The sequence below is a fragment of the Lagenorhynchus albirostris genome, chromosome 2, assembly GCF_949774975.1.
Source record: "Lagenorhynchus albirostris chromosome 2, mLagAlb1.1, whole genome shotgun sequence".
Lineage (NCBI taxonomy): Eukaryota > Metazoa > Chordata > Mammalia > Artiodactyla > Delphinidae > Lagenorhynchus > Lagenorhynchus albirostris.
Window position 1 is genome coordinate 128,302,147 of NC_083096.1, and position 22,190 is coordinate 128,324,336.

At 39.0% G+C, this 22,190-nt stretch overlaps 1 protein-coding gene and 1 long non-coding RNA gene across 13 annotated transcripts in view; one reads left to right on the plus strand and one right to left on the minus strand.

The window, feature by feature from the left end:
* Positions 1-7,195: 7,195 nt before the first annotated feature.
* LOC132514707 (uncharacterized) lies at positions 7,196-10,955 on the minus strand. The gene is made up of 3 exons (XR_009538904.1): positions 8,885-10,955; positions 8,391-8,429; positions 7,196-7,253 (listed from the first exon to the last, which is right to left on the minus strand). It is a non-coding gene; the product is annotated as an uncharacterized LOC132514707 (long non-coding RNA).
* The window catches only part of SERBP1 (SERPINE1 mRNA binding protein 1), a 30,897-nt gene continuing 18,202 nt past the window's right edge, over positions 9,496-22,190 (plus strand). For 8 of the 12 annotated variants that reach the window (XM_060139787.1, XM_060139788.1, XM_060139793.1 and 5 more), the window contains exons 1-7: positions 9,496-9,943; positions 13,718-13,868; positions 14,365-14,505; positions 14,618-14,707; positions 15,303-15,422; positions 18,130-18,307; positions 21,885-22,058. In XM_060139787.1, the coding sequence (XP_059995770.1) occupies positions 9,631-9,943; positions 13,718-13,868; positions 14,365-14,505; positions 14,618-14,707; positions 15,303-15,422; positions 18,130-18,307; positions 21,885-22,058 (1,167 nt within the window). In that variant the 5' untranslated portion in view covers positions 9,496-9,630. The remainder of the gene's footprint in view (positions 9,944-13,717; positions 13,869-14,364; positions 14,506-14,617; positions 14,708-15,302; positions 15,423-18,129; positions 18,308-21,884; positions 22,059-22,190) is intronic. The other 4 variants (XM_060139796.1, XM_060139797.1, XM_060139798.1 and 1 more) reach the window with 4 other exon arrangements.

Consider the following 22,190-nt stretch of genomic DNA (forward strand, 5'->3'; position numbering starts at 1 on the left):
CCTCTTCTACTCATTTAGAAAGGTGTTAGCAGCTATTCATAAACCACTGAAATGATTATTTGGTTTTAGTGAACCTCCCCAAGAAAAAACTTTTTCCTCCTTTTTTTTTTTTAGCATGCCTTGCTTTGTTTTAAGTGTTTTACAAGTATTAACTCATTGAATCCTCACAAACCTAAGAGATCTCTAACAATTACATCCCTATTTAACAGATAAGAAAACTGAGGCTTAGAGAGGTTAAGAACCAGGCCCCAGGTCAGTGGGGTGATCGTTTGATGCGAGGGCCTTTTTTCACACAGTCCCAGGATCAAGACCAGGCTCTGCCACCTCCCAGCATGACTGGCCAACTCACAATTGCTTATACTGCCTGTAACATGCTTGAAGCTCTCACAGTATTTCAACCAATCCCAGTGAAATCTGACATTATTCCCATGAGAAATTAAGCGCATGCCAGCTCCTAATGGACTTTCTATCTTCCCTCCTTAAATAGGCTAACAACTCCTTTTGCTCCTGTAGAGGTTGGAAAGGATTCTATTTGTTCATTCCTTCACTTGACAGACACTCACACACAGGCAGTATGGCATAGCGTCAGAGTGCAGACATTGGAACCAGACTACTTTGTCTGAATTGTGGCTTTGCCATTTACTTGCTCAAGGTCACACAGCTTGTTAGTGAATCTTTCTGTGCCTCAGGTCTCTTACGTAAAATGGGTTAATGATTACACTGACCTCACACAATTATTATGAATTTAAAATGAGTTAATCTATATTAAATACTTAGTACTGTGCATGGCACAAGTAAATGCTCAATAAGCACAAAGTATCATTGAACAGCTACTTAGGAAATAGAAGTATGCCAGGCACTGCAAATAAAAGCACTTGAAATCTAGTGAGACATATAGGGCACATTCTGTCAATAGATCCACTCATGTGCTAAGCACCAGGCATTGGGGGGCATAACAGCTAAACAAAACATCCCCACCACAAATATTTACAAACTACTAGAAGAGGTAAATAGACAAATAACGACAGTGCAATGTAATAAGTACTGCAAATAGAGTAGAAATGAGTTATATTAGAGCATAAGAGCGGGTAGGGGTGCATGACATTTGAAGGTTGGAGGAGGCTTCTTCCAGGAAGTGAACTGAAGGTAAGACCTGATGGATGAGAAGGAATTTGCCACATATTACTAGAACAGGATGTGAATTGTAAGGTGTATAAAGAGCATGGAGCACGTGCATAGGATAGTGTGAGTAGTTTCACCTGGCTTAAGGAATCGGGTGCATGGGGCAGGAGGCAGGAAGAAGGTGAGGAGGCTGGAAAGAAGGTACCACCAGATTATTAAAGGCCTTCAGGGCTTTGCTGAGGACTTTGGACTTTATCCTGTAAGTAACAGGGAGCCATGAAAAGCTGTCAAGTCTGGGAGTAATATGATCAGATAATCCAGACCTGATGAGATTTGAAGTCAGGGCCACAGTGATACTCCTAGAGAGATATGAAGGCCTGCATTGCAGTGCTGGCCATGGGGATGGAGAAGAAGAGGTATTTGGGAGATAATACGAAGAATTGTTAGAGTGTGATGACTGATTAGAACAGAATGGAAGGGCAGAATATCCTACATTGCCCTCTAAAGTAATATCCTTTTAGCTATGATGGGTACTTAGTTGGAAAAGTTTGAGGAGTACAGGTGGCATAATGGAAAGAACATGAATTTTTGGAGCTGCATGCAACTGAATTCAAATCTAGTCTCTACCGTTTGTTGGTTTCATGTTTAGTGTAGATAACAATCCTACTTCAAAGTCTGTTATATAATAACATAAGCATGTAAAACACCTAGTACAGTGCCGGACACATAGTACGCATGATCATTGTATTCTGGGATTATAAAATAAGACACAATCAGAGGTTCATGCCAGACAGCAGTGGTCCTTAGTCTTTTGAATGTCTTAGCTATTCATTAAAAAACAAAAAACTTTACTGAGATACCATCACATACCATCAATTGACCCATTTAAAGTTTCCAATTTAATGTTTTCTAGTATATTCAGAGTTGTACAACCATCACCACAAGCTAATTTTAGAACTTTTTTTTTTTTTTTTGGCCAAGTGTCCTGTGGGATCTCAGCTGTATGACCAGGGATTGAACCTGGGCCATGGCAGTGAAAGAGTTGAATTCTAACCACTAGACCACTAGGGAACTCCCAAATTTTTGAACATTTCAATCACCCCTAAGAGAAACTCCACACCCATTAGCAGTCACTACCCATTCGTCCCCAAGCCCCTCCACGGGTGTAGGCTGCCACTACGAGAATCTGCTTTCTGTTTCTACATATTTGCTCTTAAATTCTTCAAAAGATCTGATGAAAGCAAGGTCTATTCTGGGAATATGCAAAATTTTGTATGCAATTTCTAGGAAAGCAGAGGCCCCAGCTTAAATTTAAAAGGAATACCCTTAACAAATTCAAACCCAATCTCTACAAAGTTGGCACTAGAGGAAGAAACTCCCTGTGGTGACAGTGGGCAGCAAGGCCTTGTAGCCCTCACTCCTGTGTCTCTGCCTAACCTGAGATCTCTGCACACACACAACTTGCTCCAAAATTTCTACACATAATCTCCACATGTGAATGTCAGCCACAAGGATCCATCTCCTATAACCTCACCATTTGTTTCTTCTGGGAGCAGCAGAAACCTAAGAGATTCCAGCCAGCAATCAAGAGTAGTGTCTCTGAAGATTGGTTTAAGCTATTGTGATAACAGCTCCTATTCATTCGGTGCTTATTATGTCTGAGCATTGCACTTATAATTAACTCTACTGATTTTTCAATTTTAGGGATACCACCTGCACATGTACTATTTCAGTTTTTTGGTAGCTCCTGGTAAATAATATGATATCACCATGAAGAAACCTTCTGCCAACAATCTTTGTTTGGTACTGTTACATCTAACCTACTTCACAGAAGCCAAGAACAGTCAGAGTACGGAGAGGGAACTTTTAGTGAAAAAAAGCAATGTTTGAGCTCCTATGGGATCAATAAGAATGCCTTTGCACTCTCAATGCCTAAAGTATCAGGTTAAAACTTCAAGAATGTGTTGACCTGGCTTCTTTCAGAATAACAAATGAGAATTTTGATTACAGAATATTTTTAAAAGATTTATTATTTATTTATTTATTTATGGCTGCATCAGGTCTTAGTTGTGGCACGCGGGATCTTCGCTGAGGCATGCAAGATCTTTCGTTGCGGCACAGGCTTCTCTCTAGTTGTGGTGTGTGGGTTTTCTCTTCTCTAGTTGTGGCACACTGGCTCCAGGGCATGTGGGCTCTGTAGTTTGCGGCACGCAGCCTCTCTAGTTGAGGCACGCGAGCTCAGTAGTTATGGCACGTGGGCTTAGTTGCCCCACGGCATGTGGATCTTAGTTCCCTGACCAGGGATGGAACCCGCGTCCCCCGCAATGTAAGGAGGATTCTTTACCACTGGACCACCAGGGAAGTCCCCAGAATATTTTACATTGTAAGCTTTATTACCATGTTAGTTTCTTCTTCTTTTTTAAAATTTATTTATTTTTATTTTTGGCTGCGTTGGGTCTTTGTTGCTGCATGCGTGTTTTCTCTAGTTGCGGCGAGCAGGGCTATTCTTCGTTGCGGTGCGCAGGCTTCTCATTGTGGCTGCTTCTCTTGTTGCAGAGCACGGGCTCTAGGCGTGCAGGCTCAGTAGTTGTGGCTCCCGGGCTCTAGAGCTCAGGCTCAGTAGTGTGGCACGTGTGCTTAGTTGCTCCGCGGCATGTGGGATCTTCCCGGACCAGGGCTCAAACCCGTGTCCCCCCCATTGCACAGGCGGATTCTTAACCACTGCGCCACCAGGGAAGCCCAAGGGATTCTTCTTGGCAGAGAAAATTAGAAGCAATCTGAAAGCACATACAGACTAAATTACCTTTGTATTCACTGTAAGATCTGTCTTCCAGTTCGCCACTCCAACCTCATGCTCATCTGGCTACACACTCAGAGATTTTTGGTTTTGCTTTTGTTTTTTGTCTTGGAATCTACAAGCTCCTTCCTACTTCACGTTCTCTTGCTTGCTGTTTCCTCAGCTTTTTCTTAAAGTCTTTGCAAGGCTGGTTTCTTCTCATTGTTCAGGCCTTAGCTCAGAGGGCTTTCTGACCATACAATCCAAAACAGTTGTCCCTTCCTCACATTATGCTCTCATAGTAGGTACCATTCTCTGAAAATGATGTCAGTGACATTTATTTACTTGTTTATTCTTTGCTTCTTTCCACCAGCATGTAAAGTCCACGAAGACCAGGGCCTTGCCTGTTTTGTTCACCACAGAATCCCTAGGACTCAGAGCAGTGCTTGACATACAGGTGGATGTTCAATAAATAGTTGTTGAATTAAATGTTTATTATCAAAATGAATAAATAGTATTAAGTGTGAAATATATTTTCTGTTTTCAAAGGGGTTTATACAGGTGCATTTGGAACTTCATTGGATGTATTTAAACCTAAAAACTTGCAATTTATTGTAATGTCCAAAATAAAATGTTTTGAAAATAGTAAGATGAAAAATAACCACCTTTTTTTGCCTTCTAAAATTTTTCTTTGGGTTTGACATATTCAAAATTAATTTAAATTAAAAGGAAGGGGAATACATGGAACAAAAAAATTAGTTTTAAATGAATTATAGGCCTAAATGTAAGAGCCAATACTATTTTAAAAATCTATAAAACTTTTAGAAGAAAACATAGGAGTAAATCTTTGTGATTTTGGGTTAGGCAAAGGCTTGTTAGATATGACAACAAAAGCACAAGTGACCAAAGAAAAATAGATAAATTGGACTTCATCACAAAAGACCACATCAAATTAAAAAGGTTTTATGCTGCAAAGGATACCACCAAGAAAGTGAAAAATCAGCCCACAGAACTGGGACAAAATATGTAAATCATATAACTGATAAGGCCCTTGATCTAGAATATATGAAGAATTCTTATAACTCAATAATTAAAAAATAAATATACTAGTTAGAAAATAGCAAAGATCTAAATAGACCTTCTCCAAAGAAGATGTACAAATGGGCAATAAGCATGTTAAAGATGCTCAACATCATTAGCCATTAGGGAAATACAAATCAAAACTACAATGAGATACCACTTCACACCCACTAGGATGGCTATAATCAAAAGACAAACACACAGGATATGGAGAATTTGGAACTCTCATAATTGTTGGTGGGATTGTAAAATGGTGCACGCTCTTTGGAAAACAGTCTGGCTCCTAAAAATGTTAAACAGAGTTACCATATGACCTAGCAATTCCATTCCTAGATATATATCCAAAAGAAATGAAAGCATATGTCCATACAAGTTCTACAAACAAATATTCATAACAGCATTATTCATAATAGCCAAAAAGCAGAAGTACCCAGATGTCTATCAACCGGTGAATGTATAAATAAAACGCAGTCTATCTATACAATGGAGTATTATTTATTCACAAAAAGGAATGAAGTACTGATACATGCAACAACATGGATGAAGTTAGAAAATATTATGCTAAGTGAAAAGAAGCCAGTCACAAAAGACCACATGAATCCATTTCTATGAAATGTCCAGAATAAGCAAATCTATGAGACAGTAAGTAGATTAGTGGTTGCCCAGGGCTGGGGGTGGAGGGAATGGGGGAGTGACAGTTAATGAGTATGGGTTTCTTTTGGGGGTGATAAAAATGTTCTAAAATTAGGTAATGGTAATAGCTGCACAACTCTGTGAATATCCTAAAAACTTTTGAATAGTACTTTTTAGATGGGTGAATTCTATGCTGTGTGTGAATTATGTTTCAATAAAGCTGTGTGTGTGTGTTTTTTTTAAGAGTACAATGTAAGGGAAAAAAGGAAGGGAAGCTTAAAATCAAGAGTATCAACCTTCAAAGAAAGTTTGAGGTGACAAAATAGAGAGTGTAACATTTCTATTTTTAGCTTTGATATCCTAACTTTAGCAAGAGCCTAGACTTGAATATTATATTTAGCATTCCATACTCAGACATGGCAGATTTGCCCTTTTCTTCATAAGAACCACCTTTATTGCTTTTGTTTTAAAAATGCATTATATAGAGTACACTAAAAATCAGATTCTCTTATTTACATTTATATGATACCTGTATCCAGTGTCCCCAAAGTGTTATAATAGAATAATAGTTTTCTTTTGCTACAGGTGGTAGCCATGAAAGACTTTGTTCTCTCTATCATGCCACTCACAAGTATAACAGGCTGTGAGATCAGACTGTCCGGACTCTTCTAGGCAATATGAATTTGGGAGAGGCACTTAACCACAGTTTCCCTATGTGTAAAAGGGGAGTAGAGTAATATTATTTACTCCATAATGTTGTTCTGAGAATTAAAGGAAATGACTCATGCAAGGTATTTAGCACAGTGTCAAGTGCATAGCAAATGCTCAAACTGTAGTCCTTGTTAGTAATTACTATTATAATATAGCAACAGTTAGTAACAGAGACTTGAGATTTAGAAATAGGTAAAAAACAAGTTGTAATGTGGTTGACAACTGAGTATTAGCATCCTAAAAACAAGTGAGGGCCGGAAGGAGGTATAATATTCCATTTCTCAGTTGCATTAACATCAGGCAACTATATTGGATATTTAATCAAGGTATTTGGATAGTTTTCAGCATTTACTGCTAGAAAACTCTAGAGAGCTTGCTATAGATAAGGCTGTGAAGTTGCACAAGTATTTTTCAGAGAACAATATGTGATTCAAGCATCACTACAGAGAGCTGATATTTTAAGCTACATTTCTAATCAGTGATATCTTATACCATGTCACCTTACAACTCCTGCCGTTCATTTGAATAAGTCTGCAAGAAGTCTCCTTTTCCTTCTCTCTTGAGGTTTATTTGGCCAATATTTTTTCTATTGAGAGTAGCAGGAACTTTTAAATACTTTTAAAGACTATTTCAACTTCTCAGAAGAAAGGAAACATTTGCAAAAATAATTACATATAAAATAAAATTGTGAGATGTAAAAGAATTAGCATTTGGAGCTTTATTTGTATACTTTAAAAATGGGCTTTAAGGGCTTGCCTGGTGGCGCAGTGGTTGAGAGTCCGCCTGCCGATGCAGGGGACGCGGGTTCGTGCCCCGGTCCGGGAGGATCCCACGTTCCGCGGAGTGGCTGGGCCCGTGAGCCATGGCCGCTAAGCCTGCACGTCCGGAGCCGGTGCTCCGCAACGGTAGAGAGGCCCCAGCAGTGAGAGGCCTACCGCAAAAAAAAAAAAAAAAAGTTCCTGTATTAACCAAAATTCCAGGAGAGACAAAAGGGAGAGAAGGAAGTTGAAAGTGCTTACAAATTTTTCCCGTTTTTCCCCAAACGTTTATTTATATTTTTACGTTATATTAATAGATAAAGTCCCTGAGGAGCATGACTGAAACTCAAAAATTCATAGCCATACAATTTCCCTACATGTAGCATATCTTTAAGTATTCTTGTTGTAAGAGTGCTTGGTGGTCATAAAGATCTGTCTGAGGAAATCAGAGACCTGTACATAGGATAAAAAACAACTAAGGACAGGCCTGCCCCACCCCCCAGACTGTGGTAGGAGTGGGTAAGTTACTTAGTCCCTCTGTGCTTCATTTTCCTCACCTTAAAAAGGCAATAATAATACCTTTCTCATAGAGTTGACGTGAGGCTTAAATGAAATCACACATGTAAAGTGCACCCAGTACCTAATAAAATATAAAGTTTTAGCTCCTGACATTGTTGTGGCAGTGGTCAGAAAGGGGTAAGAGGAGGAGGTGTAGCAGATGTCTCAAAGATGCAGATATTAACAGCCCTTGGTAAAGAGAAAGATGTTGTTAAAGCAGGGAGATCTTCCAAATGGCACTTGCGCTATTTTCAAAGGGGCATGAAGAGTATAGTCAAACACTCCTTGTCCTTTGTCTTGGTAGGAGCTACAAGAGCCAGAGCTCATGGAAGGAGGTGGGGTCTCTGTGTGAGATGGGAGTGTGTATGGCAGGGACTGAGGCGACAGAGAAATAGGTGACTTTGAGGAATGGGGGCTGGATTTAGAAGTAAGAAAAACACTAGGCTTGCTGCCACATGCTTGTAACACGACTCTCTTATTTTCCCTGTTAAGGAACTGATTTAAATTCTGCTCAGAAATCGATAAGATTCCATTTGGCCATGTGACATACCCTGCCTGACATGCAACAATATTTAAATCTTATTAAATACTGTAAATTAACTTATATTGACTGACTTCTATCAGAAATCAGAGTCTGGATTAAAGAGCTGATGTCAAGAGTCTCAGAGTGGAGTTAGAAGACTGGGTTAACTCCTGGCACTAGCACTTAAAAAGATGTGAATGTGGTACTGTGAAATGGGAAAACCACCTACCTAACAAGTTGTTGTCGACATTAAGGTTGTTCATAGCACCTGGAACATAGAGATGCATTTTTCTATATTTTATGTTAATGGAAAAAGGTTTTAAAATTATGATAGTACACTTACAGCGTTACCAAATATGCCTGAATACGCACTGACACTCTATTACATTAATGGACTTTAATATTCTCAACTAATATCAATGCTTTTAGTAATGACAGTTAATTCGCTGATATTATTTTCCTCCCCTCACTGCACCTCTCAGCAGACCACACATTCAGATGCTCTAAAATGTTATTTCTTGAGCACTTTTTACTGACACCCAATCCTTGGCTTGCCGGACACTAAAGGACAATTGGATTGACTCTAGAAAGTGTTTCTACAAACAGTGCCTTTTCGAGGCTTGCCCAGCGTCTGGCTAGTGTTGCAGTGTCAGCAGTTTACTTCAATTAAAGCACTAGTGGCAACACGGCATTCTTCACACAAGAAAAGAGCGCAACACTCACATATGATAGTTCAACTTGTCTTTTGGGTTGATTCTGCTGCTCGAGTTCAGTCCCCGCGAGAGGAAGCGTATTCCGCCTCATATTAAACAGAAGAGCCTCAATTCATTATTGGGGCTGCAGGAGGGCGACTCCAGCAACTGATCAGCTAGGGACTTGACACAGAGCGGGTCCTGCCTTCGTGAGGCAAGTGCGGCACCTCAGCAACCCTCCAGCCCTGGAAGTTTGTGAGTCTCCACTTGTAAGACTGGTAGTCACCTTGACCTCCCGGACAGGTGGGGAAAGTTAGCCCTGGGCCAGAGGCGGGACGTAAAAGCGAAAGCTCAGAACTTTCCCGAGCAAAACAAGCCGTTTTCCTGTTTTCAGCGCAGCTCGAGACCCGGAGAGTTTAAGGGTGGCGAGAGCAGGTGGCAGGGCTCCGCCCACCACCACTCTTCTCCTCCCTCTGCTTGCTGCTCCACTCCCTCGGTGAGGTCCCGCCTCTGAGGCGCGCGCGAAGAGTTGTCGCGCCGTGTGTTCTGGGAATTGTAGTCCTAACGCTGGGAGCCGCCTCGGGAGAGGCGACTTCGGCCTACACACCCCATGGTACCGCGCGGCGCTGGCCGCTCCCGGATGTCTGCCTGGCGCCGGAAGAGAAGACGGCCCCCCTCTCTCGGCCCGGCCATCTTGTGGGAAGAGCTGAAGCAGGCGCTCTTGGCTCGGCGCGGCCCGCTGCAATCCGTGGAGGAACGCGCCGCCGAGCCACCATCATGCCTGGGCACTTACAAGAAGGCTTCGGCTGCGTGGTCACCAACCGATTCGACCAGTTATTTGACGACGAATCGGACCCCTTCGAGGTGTTGAAGGCAGCAGAGAACAAGAAAAAAGAAGCCGGCGGGGGCGGCGTTGGGGGCCCTGGGGCCAAGAGCGCAGCTCAGGCCGCAGCCCAGACAAACTCCAACGCGGCGGGCAAACAGCTGCGTAAAGAGTCCCAGAAAGACCGCAAGAACCCGCTGCCCCCCAACGTCGGCGTGGTTGACAAGAAGGAGGAGACGCAGCCGCCCGTGGCGCTTAAGAAAGAAGGTAAAGCTGTGGTGGAAGGTGGGGGAGACCCGGGATGGAGGGAAGGAGCGAGGGGACTGGCGGCTACCACTGGCTTCTGGAGCTCCGAGGGTCCGCGGGAGACTTGGCCGCCGATTTCTTCGCGTTTCCCCCGCCTGATGAAAGCCAGGTCCTGCGAAGGTGCTGGGAGCGTGGTAGCCACAAGTTCAAACCGCCACCTGCAAGGATCCTGGAGCCACCCCTTCCCGCCTCAGGTTCTGAGCGGAGGAGCGTGGTCGGGATCCTGGGAGGCTGTTGTCTTCCCGCCGGATTCCTTGGCGGGCGAGCGCATGGGCCGAGGTTCGGGGAAGGGAGCTCCTTTTCGGAGCGTTTGTTGTTAATGGGATGGTGGGGCCTCCGCGGCTTCTTCCTGCTCAGAGCTTTCTCTCAGCCCGCCGCTCTGAGGTGCGGTTGTGTCTTTTAGGCTCCTGCCCTGCCGTCTTGTCCCAGGGTGGCGTGGGGTACCCCCGAGAAAAGCTGGGGGTCGGAGTTTCCACCTACGCCCCCCCCGCTACGTTCGAGCCTATCGGATGTTGTGGAGCAAGGTGCCCTTTTAGGTGCCCCCTGTGCTTTATCGTTATCTCCTCGCCCGCACCACTATTGCAAACTTAATAACTTGCTGGAGTGCGTCAGGCTGTTGGGAGGGAGAGAAATTTGGCCACCCTGGATTGAGCAGAAGCGGGAATTCTGAATGAAGATTGGTGATGGCAGGAAATCCTGAAGCTCGTCCTCGGGTCACGATCTTTTTCTCCGGCCGGACCCCCCGCATGCAGTGTTTCATGTGGTGTGGCCTGGCCTGGGCCTCGTGGTGCAAAGAGTGCCGAGGCTGTCACAGCGTTTAGCTGCTGCAGAGCCTTTTGGAGTGCAGCTTTTTCTCCCCATGTGCGTGAAGCATGGTCAGGATTTCATTGGCGGGTAGTAGTTGCTTCCAGGTCACTGTAAACTTCTCAGGACTGTCTTGAACTTGGTTTTTGCTCTCTCACTCGTTACTGGTTTGTCTTTTGTGATGGATGAGAAAGCAAAACAGTGGGGTACACGATCCGTAATAAGTAGGTGTAGGACTTAAGCTTTGAAGCTTAAAGGTTTCCTTTCTGTGTTGAAAATTGAAATTTTGCCACGTGCTTCTGAAAGGAGTTCTCATTAGCTTTAGTCGAATTTGATAACATTCAACTAATTTAAATTAAAAAATCAAAACAATTGTGTTAGGTTTTGGTTTAGAATTTTTAGAAAATACAGAGAGCTTTGTGAGGCTTGGGGTGAAGAACCTAGGTGGTAAATAAAACAGTTGTATTAAAATTACAGGTTGGGGAGGGAAGCACAAGTTGGAGTATTAGAAAGCATGTATATACATCGTTTAGACTAAATATTCAGCTAAGTTTTATAGCAATCTGTAGCACAATGTAATAAATCTAATTTCTATGTTAAGGAACACTGGTTTGTGTATTTATTTAAACTGCTCAAGTTTACCTCCTTCATCACACTAATCCAAAGAAAGTACGTGAAAAAATGGAATCTGAAGTGTGTTCACCCCTTTTGAATTTTTGAAACATAAAGCATGGTTTAAACCCCTCATATGTTTTGATCATAAAGCCCATTTTTGAAATAAGCTCTTAGCGGGAACCTAGTATTTTAAATTACAAAGTTAAAAATTCATTTCATAAATTTATGACCAGGACCGAGTTCAACATTCAGTAGTCTTTCCTTGGGAAAACTTCCATTATTACCTATCAACATTTTCCTTAGGTCAGCATTTCAGAGCACACTTAACCTTAAATTGCATAAAACACAAGCCTATAAAAATATTGAATGAAAAAAAATCGTTTTGAGGCCTTACCTCTTAGCAGTCAATTCTGGGCATTGGGGAAGGATAGACCTGTAAACAAAGTCCCTGCCTCTTGTCATGGGATTGATTGTTAACCTGATCATGTGTTCCTTGCCTTTGAATAGAGGTCCTGGCATGATCCTAGACTTACTTGCCTTAGATGTGTGTTTGATGTTTATATTCCTTGAATTTTGTAGTTTGTCTTTTGGCCATTTGAGGAACTTGAGAATTGACACCATCTACTCATTTGTTTTTTTAATGTTAGAAGCCTGGAATCTAGTGAAAATCAAGAGACGCTTGCATTTTTAAATGTCAGTCATTGGGTGGATTTATTTTGTAAGTGTTGTAGATTCTGTAAGCCTGATACTGGATATTGGGGTGGGGAAGCAAGCCATTGTTCACTTGGGTGTGTGGCTTGGATATTATAAGGACTGGTTCCATAGCTCCACCCTAATACACTACCTCTGATGAAATTTATTTAAAATGCCTTGGTGTAAGATCTAAGATTTATGGTCTGTCCTGAGAGTGTATGGAATGGACCTTAAAATTTCACTGAAGAGTTTGACATTTACCGTTTGACTTTGGCTACCAGCAGCCGAACAATTGGGGGCATCCTGGTGGTGTTACACTTTCTTAGAAAGAACCAGAGTGAACCAACTTAATTTCTTGCGAAACCAATTCCTCAGGTGCTTTTTGACTTTGTCAGAAATTGTGGATTGGGAATTAGAGCATACCTAAAATATTAGTCATGAATTTAACCATCAATCTACTTATTATCTTTAAGGCTACCAGTAATGCATATTGGTTGCCTTTCTGGCCTCTGACACTAACAGGAAAAAAGTAATGAATGAAGGGGGAAATCAGTAAATGCTTCAGCCATCACTTAGTTTCACAAGTTTCTATTTCTGTGTCTTGCTTAAAAGGGGTCCTTTTGTGTATGTGGTTTTTAAAGATTCTTTGGAAACGAAGATACTTGAAAGGGCAAACCAAAAAAATCTCCATAATAATAAAATAAGTGGACTATTTCCTGTTGGTTGCATAACAGTATGTTTTAAAAGTTAGGTGTGGTATGTATGTATATGTATACATATATATGTATGTAGACTGCAACGGGAGAGGAAAATGGTACTTTTTTGCTGTTATATAGCTATCTTCAACTATAGAGAAAATTTTTTATTGAAGTATAGTTGATTTACAATGTGTCAATTTGTGCTGTACAGTGAAATGATGCATCGATTATACATATATACATTCTTTTTTCTAATATATTCTTTTCCATTATGGTTTATCACAGGATATTGAATATATCAATAGTTCCCCGTGTTCTACAGTAAGACCTTGTTATCCATCAGAGATGTAATCTTAAATGCCATTTGTTTTCCTTTCAGTTTTGTAATTTCATAGAATCATCAGTCTTTTTACTCTGTTCTTTTTCTCCCCCTCCAGATTATATAAAATAAAATAATGTCTTCACTGGGGTTTTTTGGGGGGTCTTTACCTGGTGATTGTGTTGGTTTGCTTGGTTATTATTTATGAATGGCTAATGGTGTTATCTTTGGTATCTTTAAAACCAAAATGTATCATTTGCTTAAAATTTCTTTAAATTTAGAATTTTAAATTAAGAGACTGGCATCTTGAAAAGTGAGAGAAATAATGGCTACCCAAATGACTTCCAGGTCAGTTATAGAGAATGCTTTAGGGGAAAAAAGTGATTTGGCAAACTGAATGGAAGTTTGAAACAAGTTTATTTAAATAGGAATTTTTCTGAAGTACCTTGTTACACTTTAGAGATGCCCAGTGTTAGCCTTTTTCAGTGGGAAGTGCTAGTTAACGGACTTAAAGAGTAAATTTTTTTTTCTTTTAACAGCCTAGGCCTAGTTTTTTGTGTTACAAAAAATAATTTGCTTACGTGGTTTTTTTTTAAATCATTTTAGGAATAAGACGCGTTGGAAGAAGACCTGATCAGCAACTTCAGGGTGAAGGGAAGATAATTGATAGGAGACCAGAAAGGCGACCACCTCGTGAACGACGATTTGAAAAACCACTTGAAGAAAAGGGTGAAGGAGGAGAATTTTCAGTTGATAGGCAAGATTGTTTCTTAATCTCTTCATGTTTTGTCAGTTTATAGAGAGACATCGTAACACAGATAAATTGAGCATAATTGCCAGGAAGCAGTGTGGCTAGTTAATTTTATCAGTTTTTCTAGCGAAACGTCTAAGTATGTGTTGTTGTTCTTAGGACATTTTGGTAACAGTTTTTAGTATTCAAACTTAGATTTCTTGTAATGAAACACTTCAGTTATGAAGGTTACATGTGTTTATTTTAATTTTTATGTATATTGGTGAATAGCAGTTTTACTAGATTATAATGTGAAATGAGTAACAAGGAAGAAGTATATGCATTAGTGGTAAAGTTTTAGAAAATGTCAAAGTAATTTTCTTACGTTGGGGAGTTTCCTAGTTTTGATTTCCTTTGGGATATGAGCCAGTAAATTTGTTCCTGCATCTTTGAGCCTTTGAATTTCCCTTCTTCCTTTTACCAGAAACCTTAGAAGTATATAATATTTTTTTATTTGTTACAGACCGATTATTGACCGGCCTATCCGAGGCCGTGGTGGTCTTGGAAGAGGTCGAGGAGGTCGTGGACGAGGAATGGGCCGGGGAGATGGCTTTGATTCTCGTGGCAAACGTGAATTTGATAGGCATAGTGGAAGTGATAGATCGTAAGTCTTATATTGGTTTTTATTATACTTTTATATTTGAAGCTACTATTTTAATAAAACAAAATTTGAATTTCTAGAACTGAAGAGTATTATGTTAACTCAGTTTTGTTAGTTCTTTTTCACATTACAGTGGCCTGAAGCATGAGGACAAGCGTGGAGGTAGCGGATCTCACAACTGGGGAACTGTCAAAGATGAATTAACGTTGGTATTCTGGTTTTTTTAAATAAATACTTCTAATAAAATTGATCTTATACCTTACTAGAGGTTTGCCCATTAAATTTTTACTTGTCCCTGGGACAAGGATGGATGCTCTTATCTCAGAGCTACTTCCTTACAAGATAATGAATGCTTTTTTGGATATGTTTGGATTATAATGTATCAAATGACCAGTTTTTCTACATTTCAAAAATATATGGTACTAATTTTTCTTTTCATATGGATGTATAGCTTTTATTGAAATCCTATTTTGAGGTTATTTGGGTATTATGTTATTGTATGTTTCTTATTTAATAGTTCTTATTCTAGCTATTGACCCCTTTGGTGATGACAAAAATTTGAAAAGCCAGTAAGGCTTTATTTTAGAACTAACTGCTGTCATACTACTTTTTGAGTAATGTACTTGAGCTATAACTTGGATCAGTATACATTTTTAAATTATTTTCTCTTAGTGGTCTACTGGGGAGTAAATTTAGTAGGAAAAGACATTGGGAATGTGAGAATTTTAAAATATTTCTGTGAAGACTTTCAGCTACATGTAAATGGACCTAGATGCCTTTTTTTTTCTTTCTTTCCTTAGAGAGTCCCCCAAATACATTCAGAAACCAATATCTTATAATTGCAGTGACTTGGAGCAATCAAATGTGACTGAGGAAACACCTGAAGGTGAAGAACATCCAGTTGCGGACACTGAAAATAAGTAAGTGATTTGTGTGTACGGTAGCGGTAATGCTCGAGCATTGAAATGTTTGGGGTTTAACAAGAAAACAACCTGTAGGCTTAATGCTATTATTTATTTGCTTTTTAAAAGGAGAGACTTTATTGTACTCCATTCCCTCAAATAGTGTTTAGAGGAGTGGTTTACAAATGTATATGTTGGGCTCTAATGGTTTGACAAATAGAAGTGGTTATTTCTATTTGAAGTTACCATTGTCATCTTAAAAAGATACGGAAGATGCGTATTTTAGTAAATCCTGTTAACCCTAAGCACAAAAATAGCTGTTTTAACCTGAGAAATATTTGGAACTCGTAGTTCAAAGTACTTTGGACTCTATGTAACTATACAAATTTTATTCTAATACAGTTTAAAATGAGAAAACATGACCATTTTAAAATTAGTTGCTCCATCTCCTTGAAGTTTTTTTTCCATCAACATAGAATTTGGAACATAGCATTATTGGCTTGTTTTAAAATGTGTGAGGAGAGCAAGCACCAGAATATGTTGTCAGTTCACTAGAAGATGGTTTTGAAATTGTTTGTTCAAGGGTGTGGGAGAGTTTTAAAGACTCAAGTTATGCTAGTAGAAATAATTTAATGCCTTCCTCTGGTTTCCATCAATACAAGCAGAAGTTATATGCCAGGCATTTCTTTCGGTTTGTGGTTTAAAGTCTTGCATTACAGATTATTTAGGTCAGTAATTCTTAATCAGGGCATATTCAAATCATTTAGGGAGGCAATGCTTTTCTAAACTTCTCTTTTTCTCCAGAAAGAGTTGTTCTTACAGTGAACCACTATTAATGATTGGAAAATCATATTTTGTGGATTTGTTTGAATAAGGAATAATAATCAATTTACTATTGGAGAGAGTAGATAAAAATACATGGTGTTAAGTGATGTGTAGAACTTGGTAATATAAATTCATTTATACGAAACTATGGAGTCTTAATTTTGTGTGGTAAACAATGAAATTGTGATAGGTGAGATAGATGAACCTTACGTAACATTAAGTACTTTACAAAGCTCAACATAAATGTTGTTCCCTTAATGAAGAGTTCATGTTTAACTCACTTTAAGAGTAATCTGGGGGGCTTCCCTGGTGGTGCAGTGGTTGAGAGTCTGCCTGCTGATGCAGGGGACACGGGTTCGTGCCCCGGTCCGGGAGGATCCCACATGCCGCGGAGCAGCTGGGCCTCTGAGCCATGGCCGCTGAGCCTGCGTGTCCGGAGCCTGTGCTCTGCAACGGGAGAGGCCACAACAGTGAGAGGCCCGCGAACCCCCGCTCCCCTCCGCCTGCAAAAAAAAGAGTAATCTGACAAGATTATAACTTTATCAGAAGGAAAGGATGTTATTGATAGGGTATTGGAAGCAAATCCTTAGCTCAGTTCCCAGGACTAAAAAGGGGGTATTGGGTCTAAAGACCATGATGATGACATTAGAACAGCCTCTAGTCTTACCCCAGAATAGGGGAGAATCTGAACATAGTATGATGTCTTGCATGTGCAGGTGTAAATTTAAGAAACAGCTTTGGCTGAATTTGATTAGCTTCCTTATGTATAGTTCTAGAGCTTCTGTTTTGTCTCATTTGATCCTTACAATCCTACCCTTGACGGTAGGTGTCATGGTTTCATGATATGATAAAGGTATGCCGAGTTCTTTTCTTGGCTGTGGTACAACTTACGCGTAGCCTAGGACCTTTTTTCAGTCTTTAGTTTTCTGATATGTAAACTGACAGGGTTGGACTTTACAGTCTAGATCTCATCAATTCAGTGTAAGCTTGGTCTGGGAAGTTTTAAGATGGGATTTGTCAAACAGTAAAGAGTAGTAGCACAGACAGGAGATAATTTGAGCAAGGCTAACTGAATCACCTGCTATCTTTGGAAAGCAGTGCTCCCAAAATAGCAAACAACTTGTTTGGTGACAATTGGAAATTGAGATTAAATAGTGGATTCCTAGGCCCATGCTTTGTTTCTGTAAAAAGGGAAAGGGATAATATGTAATAGTTATAGCCTGAGAATTATATTTAGAAATAACTAATTTGGTTTTAAGCATTGAAACCAGTATTTTGTAGAAACTTCCATTACTAGTGAAACTGTAGTCTTGTTTTCATATACCGATTCGTTTGAAAGTTGGAGTATATAACGTTAAGATCTGTAGAAATTAAAGATTTGCCTTAAGTGTTAAAGGATAGGGGAACAGTTCTTTTATATTCTAGAATATGAAACTTGGTTGCTTATGGATGTCCTAGATGATTACATTCATATATGTTATAAATTATGTATTGTGAAAAATTATGGAAATTAAAAAATGTGTTTTAGGAGAAGTTAGGTTAATGATTTTAATCACATAGTGTAAGTTTTAAAAACAGTAGTATGGTTTTAAAAAATGTGTTCTAGGTTTGATATAGCCAATTCAAGATTGTGTTACTGATAGATGATCATTTAAGAGTTTATGAAGATGAATTGTATGTTCCTTAGTTATCCATGCTTTCAATAATTCAAACATTGGATTCCTGGTCTCTGCCAAGTCACATGTTAGCCACTGGGTTACAAAGAAAACTGTGATTCTCCTGTCCTTGGGTAATTAGAAGATTACCAACCAGCCAAGGTTAACTTCCTTACTTATAATTGTAAGTTATATGATTTTATAAGCCCCTTACCACGTGTAAAACTTAAAACATTTTCACACAGGGAGAATGAAGTTGAAGAAGTAAAGGAAGAAGGCCCAAAAGAAATGACTTTGGATGAATGGAAGGCTATTCAAAATAAGGACCGGGCAAAAGTAGAATTTAATATCCGAAAACCAAATGAAGGTGCTGATGGGCAGTGGAAGAAGGGATTTGTTCTTCATAAGTCAAAGAGTGAAGAGGTAAAATGAAGTTTTGTGGTGTTTGAAAATGTTCAGATGTCTTGAATTGCATTTACAATTTTTGTGTTAAAATTTCACGTGGGTAATCTGTTTATAAAAAGTTTTACATAGGATTATTTGAGGCAGATAAATTGCCCCAAGAGGAAAATAAACTGCATTATCATATAGTCTAAGAAATTATTCTTTAAAATTTGTGTAATATTTTAAAAAACCTTACCTAACGGAGTCATTAAGACTTGTATTAGGTTAGGCGGTTTGCATTTTTATGTGGGAAACTGTCTGCGTATGCCATATATAATATCCAGGAATCTTTATCCTTCTTTACTGAGGAGTGATGTCTTGTAAAGACCAGAGAATTAATTTATGAGTTTCCTTTCCTTAGGAAACAAGGAAACTAATGAAAATATTTGAGAAAAACGTGTGTGGCTTTTGATTTGGTAGCTTCTATTTAAGCCTTGGGGCACATTCTTAGAGGAAAATCTCACTGCTGTATCCTTTTAGGGTTTGTGTAAGTATGAGATTTTAGTCACAAAGTTAAATTGAAATGTTATGAAGGCAACCTGTAATAAAAAGATTCAATAAAATCCACATTTTAATTTTCTAAACAAAAAAATAGCTGTGAAATAAACTTGGAAATACTTTTAAATAAAATAGAGGTTTGGAGATGATTTTTTTTTTAAACTTTTTTTGTTGTTGCTGTTGTTGTTTTTTGCGGTACGCGGGCCTCTCACTGTTGTGGCCTCTCCCGTTGCGGAGCACAGGCTCCGGACGCGCAGGCCCAGCGGCCATGGCTCACGGGCCCAGCCGCTCCGCGGCATGTGGGATCTTCCTGGACCAGGGCACGAACCCGTGTCCCCTGCATCGGCAGGCGGACTCTCAACCACCACGCCACCAGGGAAGCCCTGGAGATGATTTTTTAAACATTGACTTCATGAAGGTAGTATAAATGAGGATATTGTCAATTCCTGTAGGGAAGAAAAAACATCTTCCTTCATTAGAATGCTTTTGGTTATTTCTTTGTAGTTCTTGCAGACAAAGTTGTTTTGTGTATCTGTAAAACAAAGAGAATTCTTTATTTAAAGAACCATGAAAGTTCACTTCGGGGAGATTGTTCATTTGAACTAATTATTAAACTGTTCAGGTTAATGTGAAAGAGGTTTACCTTGGCACGTTGGAGACAATTATTCATGACCTTTTTGGGGTCCCGATGGAACTTTTCTCCAGAATAGGACACACAGATATAAAATGTTCTGATATATTGTATCATTAGTATCATTAATACCCTGAAGCCTCTTCATGCATTTTTTAGACATCAGGTTAGGTGTCCCAGCTTTAAGTATTATCTTACATCGAGCTTTTAAGAAATAACTATTATACAAGGTGATGTATATAATTAGAAATTTTAGAAAATTATAAAATGTGAAATTGCTGGTGAGTAATCTTGAAATCAGGACATTTTCATTATCAAGCCACTTTTGTATGTTTGGACCCTTATAGTTATGCTGCCTTTGTGATGTATGTACATGAAATCCAGCCTTACTGGCATATATGGCCTTATCATTTGAATACAGATTGATCCCAACTTAGAACTTTTTGGTTTTTTGATTTTAAAATGGTGTGAAAACAATGCACATATAGTAGAAACCATAGTTCAAATTTTGAATTTAGATCTCCCAGGCTGAATATGCAGTACTCGCTACTCTTTTGTGATGCTGGGCAGTGGCAGCGAGCTGCAGTTCCCAGTCAGCCTCCTGATCATGAGGGTAAACAACTGATACACTTAAAACCATTCTGTTTTTCACTTTCAATACTGCATTTAATAAATTATGTGAGATATTTAACAGTTTATTATAAAATAGGCTTTGTGGTTTTGTGTTAGATGATTTTGCTCAACTATAGGCTAATGTAAATGTCCTGAGCACATTTAAGGTAGGCTAGGCCAAACTGTGATGTTTGGTAAGTTAGGTGTATTAAATGTATTTTGGATTTAAAGATATTCAGGTTTTATCAGGATGCAACACCATTGTAATTTGAGAAAGATCGGTATGATAGGTCTTCAAGTTTGTTGTATACAGTGCTTTAAGTACTCTTTCTCTTTTATTTATCTTCATCTTCACAACAAATATGAAGTAGTTAGGGAAAGAAAGAAACTTTGAGAAATGGAGAACTGAATTATTGACAGCTGAGACCAGAGCTCTTATTTCCTCATTGTCATACAGTGCTCTAGAAAAAAAACTTTGTAAAAAATTTATCCTACTAGTTAACTTGAAGGTTGGGGATGTAACCTGAACATCCAGACTTCCTCTTTATTATTATAGTAAAACCTTCAAGATGTTTTCAGTAGTATATCAACTTAAGTTTTTTTGCTTCTGTGCTCTGGAAACCTATAAATGCTTTTAATTGATAAATTGATATCATTGCAATAGCTAACGTTTAAAATCAGAGACTTAGTATATATCATTGACTTTAATTTGCTAGTGATTTTGTGGGTTTGCATCTGTGTTTTATGCTCCTTTATAATATTTTAAAAAGAATCTTCTGTTGCCTTTAAAGTTCACCTAAAGGGATGACATTTAATTTGTGTATTCGATGATTAAAGGAATGAAAATCTGTGTAAAAATACAAAATTTATTTGTACTTAAAAGGTAATTATTAACAGTTGTAATATTACAAGCTATTTAGAAAGAGTGAAATATCTCTTCAGAAAAGAGGATTATATGTGTATTTAGAAAAATTAAAACATACTTTAAATTAGTATGAGAAGTTTCTAACTAGAAGATTAAAACCCATTCACCCCAAGCATACAAAAGAGATCAGATATTAAGCAGTGTAAAATTCTCTGGCCTTTTTTTGCAGAGTCCATTATGTAGCTTAGGATCTGGGTTTCCCAAATATGATGACTTCATTTTTAAGAAGGTTCCTGTGGTAAATTTAAGGCATGGTTTTATTTGTGCACAGCTTTTCAAGGTTCCTTTCTTATGTAACGTTGTGTTTCACTTGAATTTGTAGTTCTCCAATTTATATGGAAGAACACATAGTTATATATGAACAGAAAAGCATTTTGAGAAGTTTATATATAATTTCTTTCCCAGGTCATAGTTGGAAGAGTATAGAGCAAAAGTTCTCTTTAAAACTTAAATATTCAATAATGTCTCTAATAGAAATATATACCATCTATCCAAGTCTTCCTCAGAGGTTCACATTGGAATGCTAATCTGAAGGGCATATTTTAAATGTACTTATTCATACTTCACTGCTAAAGATGATGATTCAGTAGGTGTGAGATGGGGCCCAGCCACTTGAATAATTGTGATTATATCTCTAATCAAGACTTGATAATATCATCTATAATTTAAAGTTAAGGGAACATGAAATAGAGAAAAGTGAAGGGAATTATTCCTCCTAGATTACTGTAGCTGATCCCAAAGCTTACTTATTACCTGTAGAGGTGTTTCTATATTTTTTCACACAAAGAGCGGGTTGGATTTTTGGTCTTTTTAGGAGAAAACTCATTATTTAGAAGTGTGCAACATTACTTTCCTATTAATCATCCAGTGGCCTTCACTTAAATTTTTAGGCTCATGCTGAAGACTCGGTTATGGATCACCATTTCCGGAAGCCAGCAAATGATATAACGTCTCAGCTGGAGATCAATTTTGGAGACCTTGGCCGCCCAGGACGTGGTGGCAGGGGAGGACGAGGTGGCCGTGGGCGTGGTGGACGTCCAAACCGTGGCATCAGGACTGACAAGGTAGTTTTAAGGCTTCTTTTACCCTTTTAAGTAATTCGAGGACCTCTTTCCATATATCACTGCCCTAGGTCCTTTTGGGGACATAAGTCGAAGAATAAAAAGGTTGACATGCATGCCTTTAAGAAATTGCAT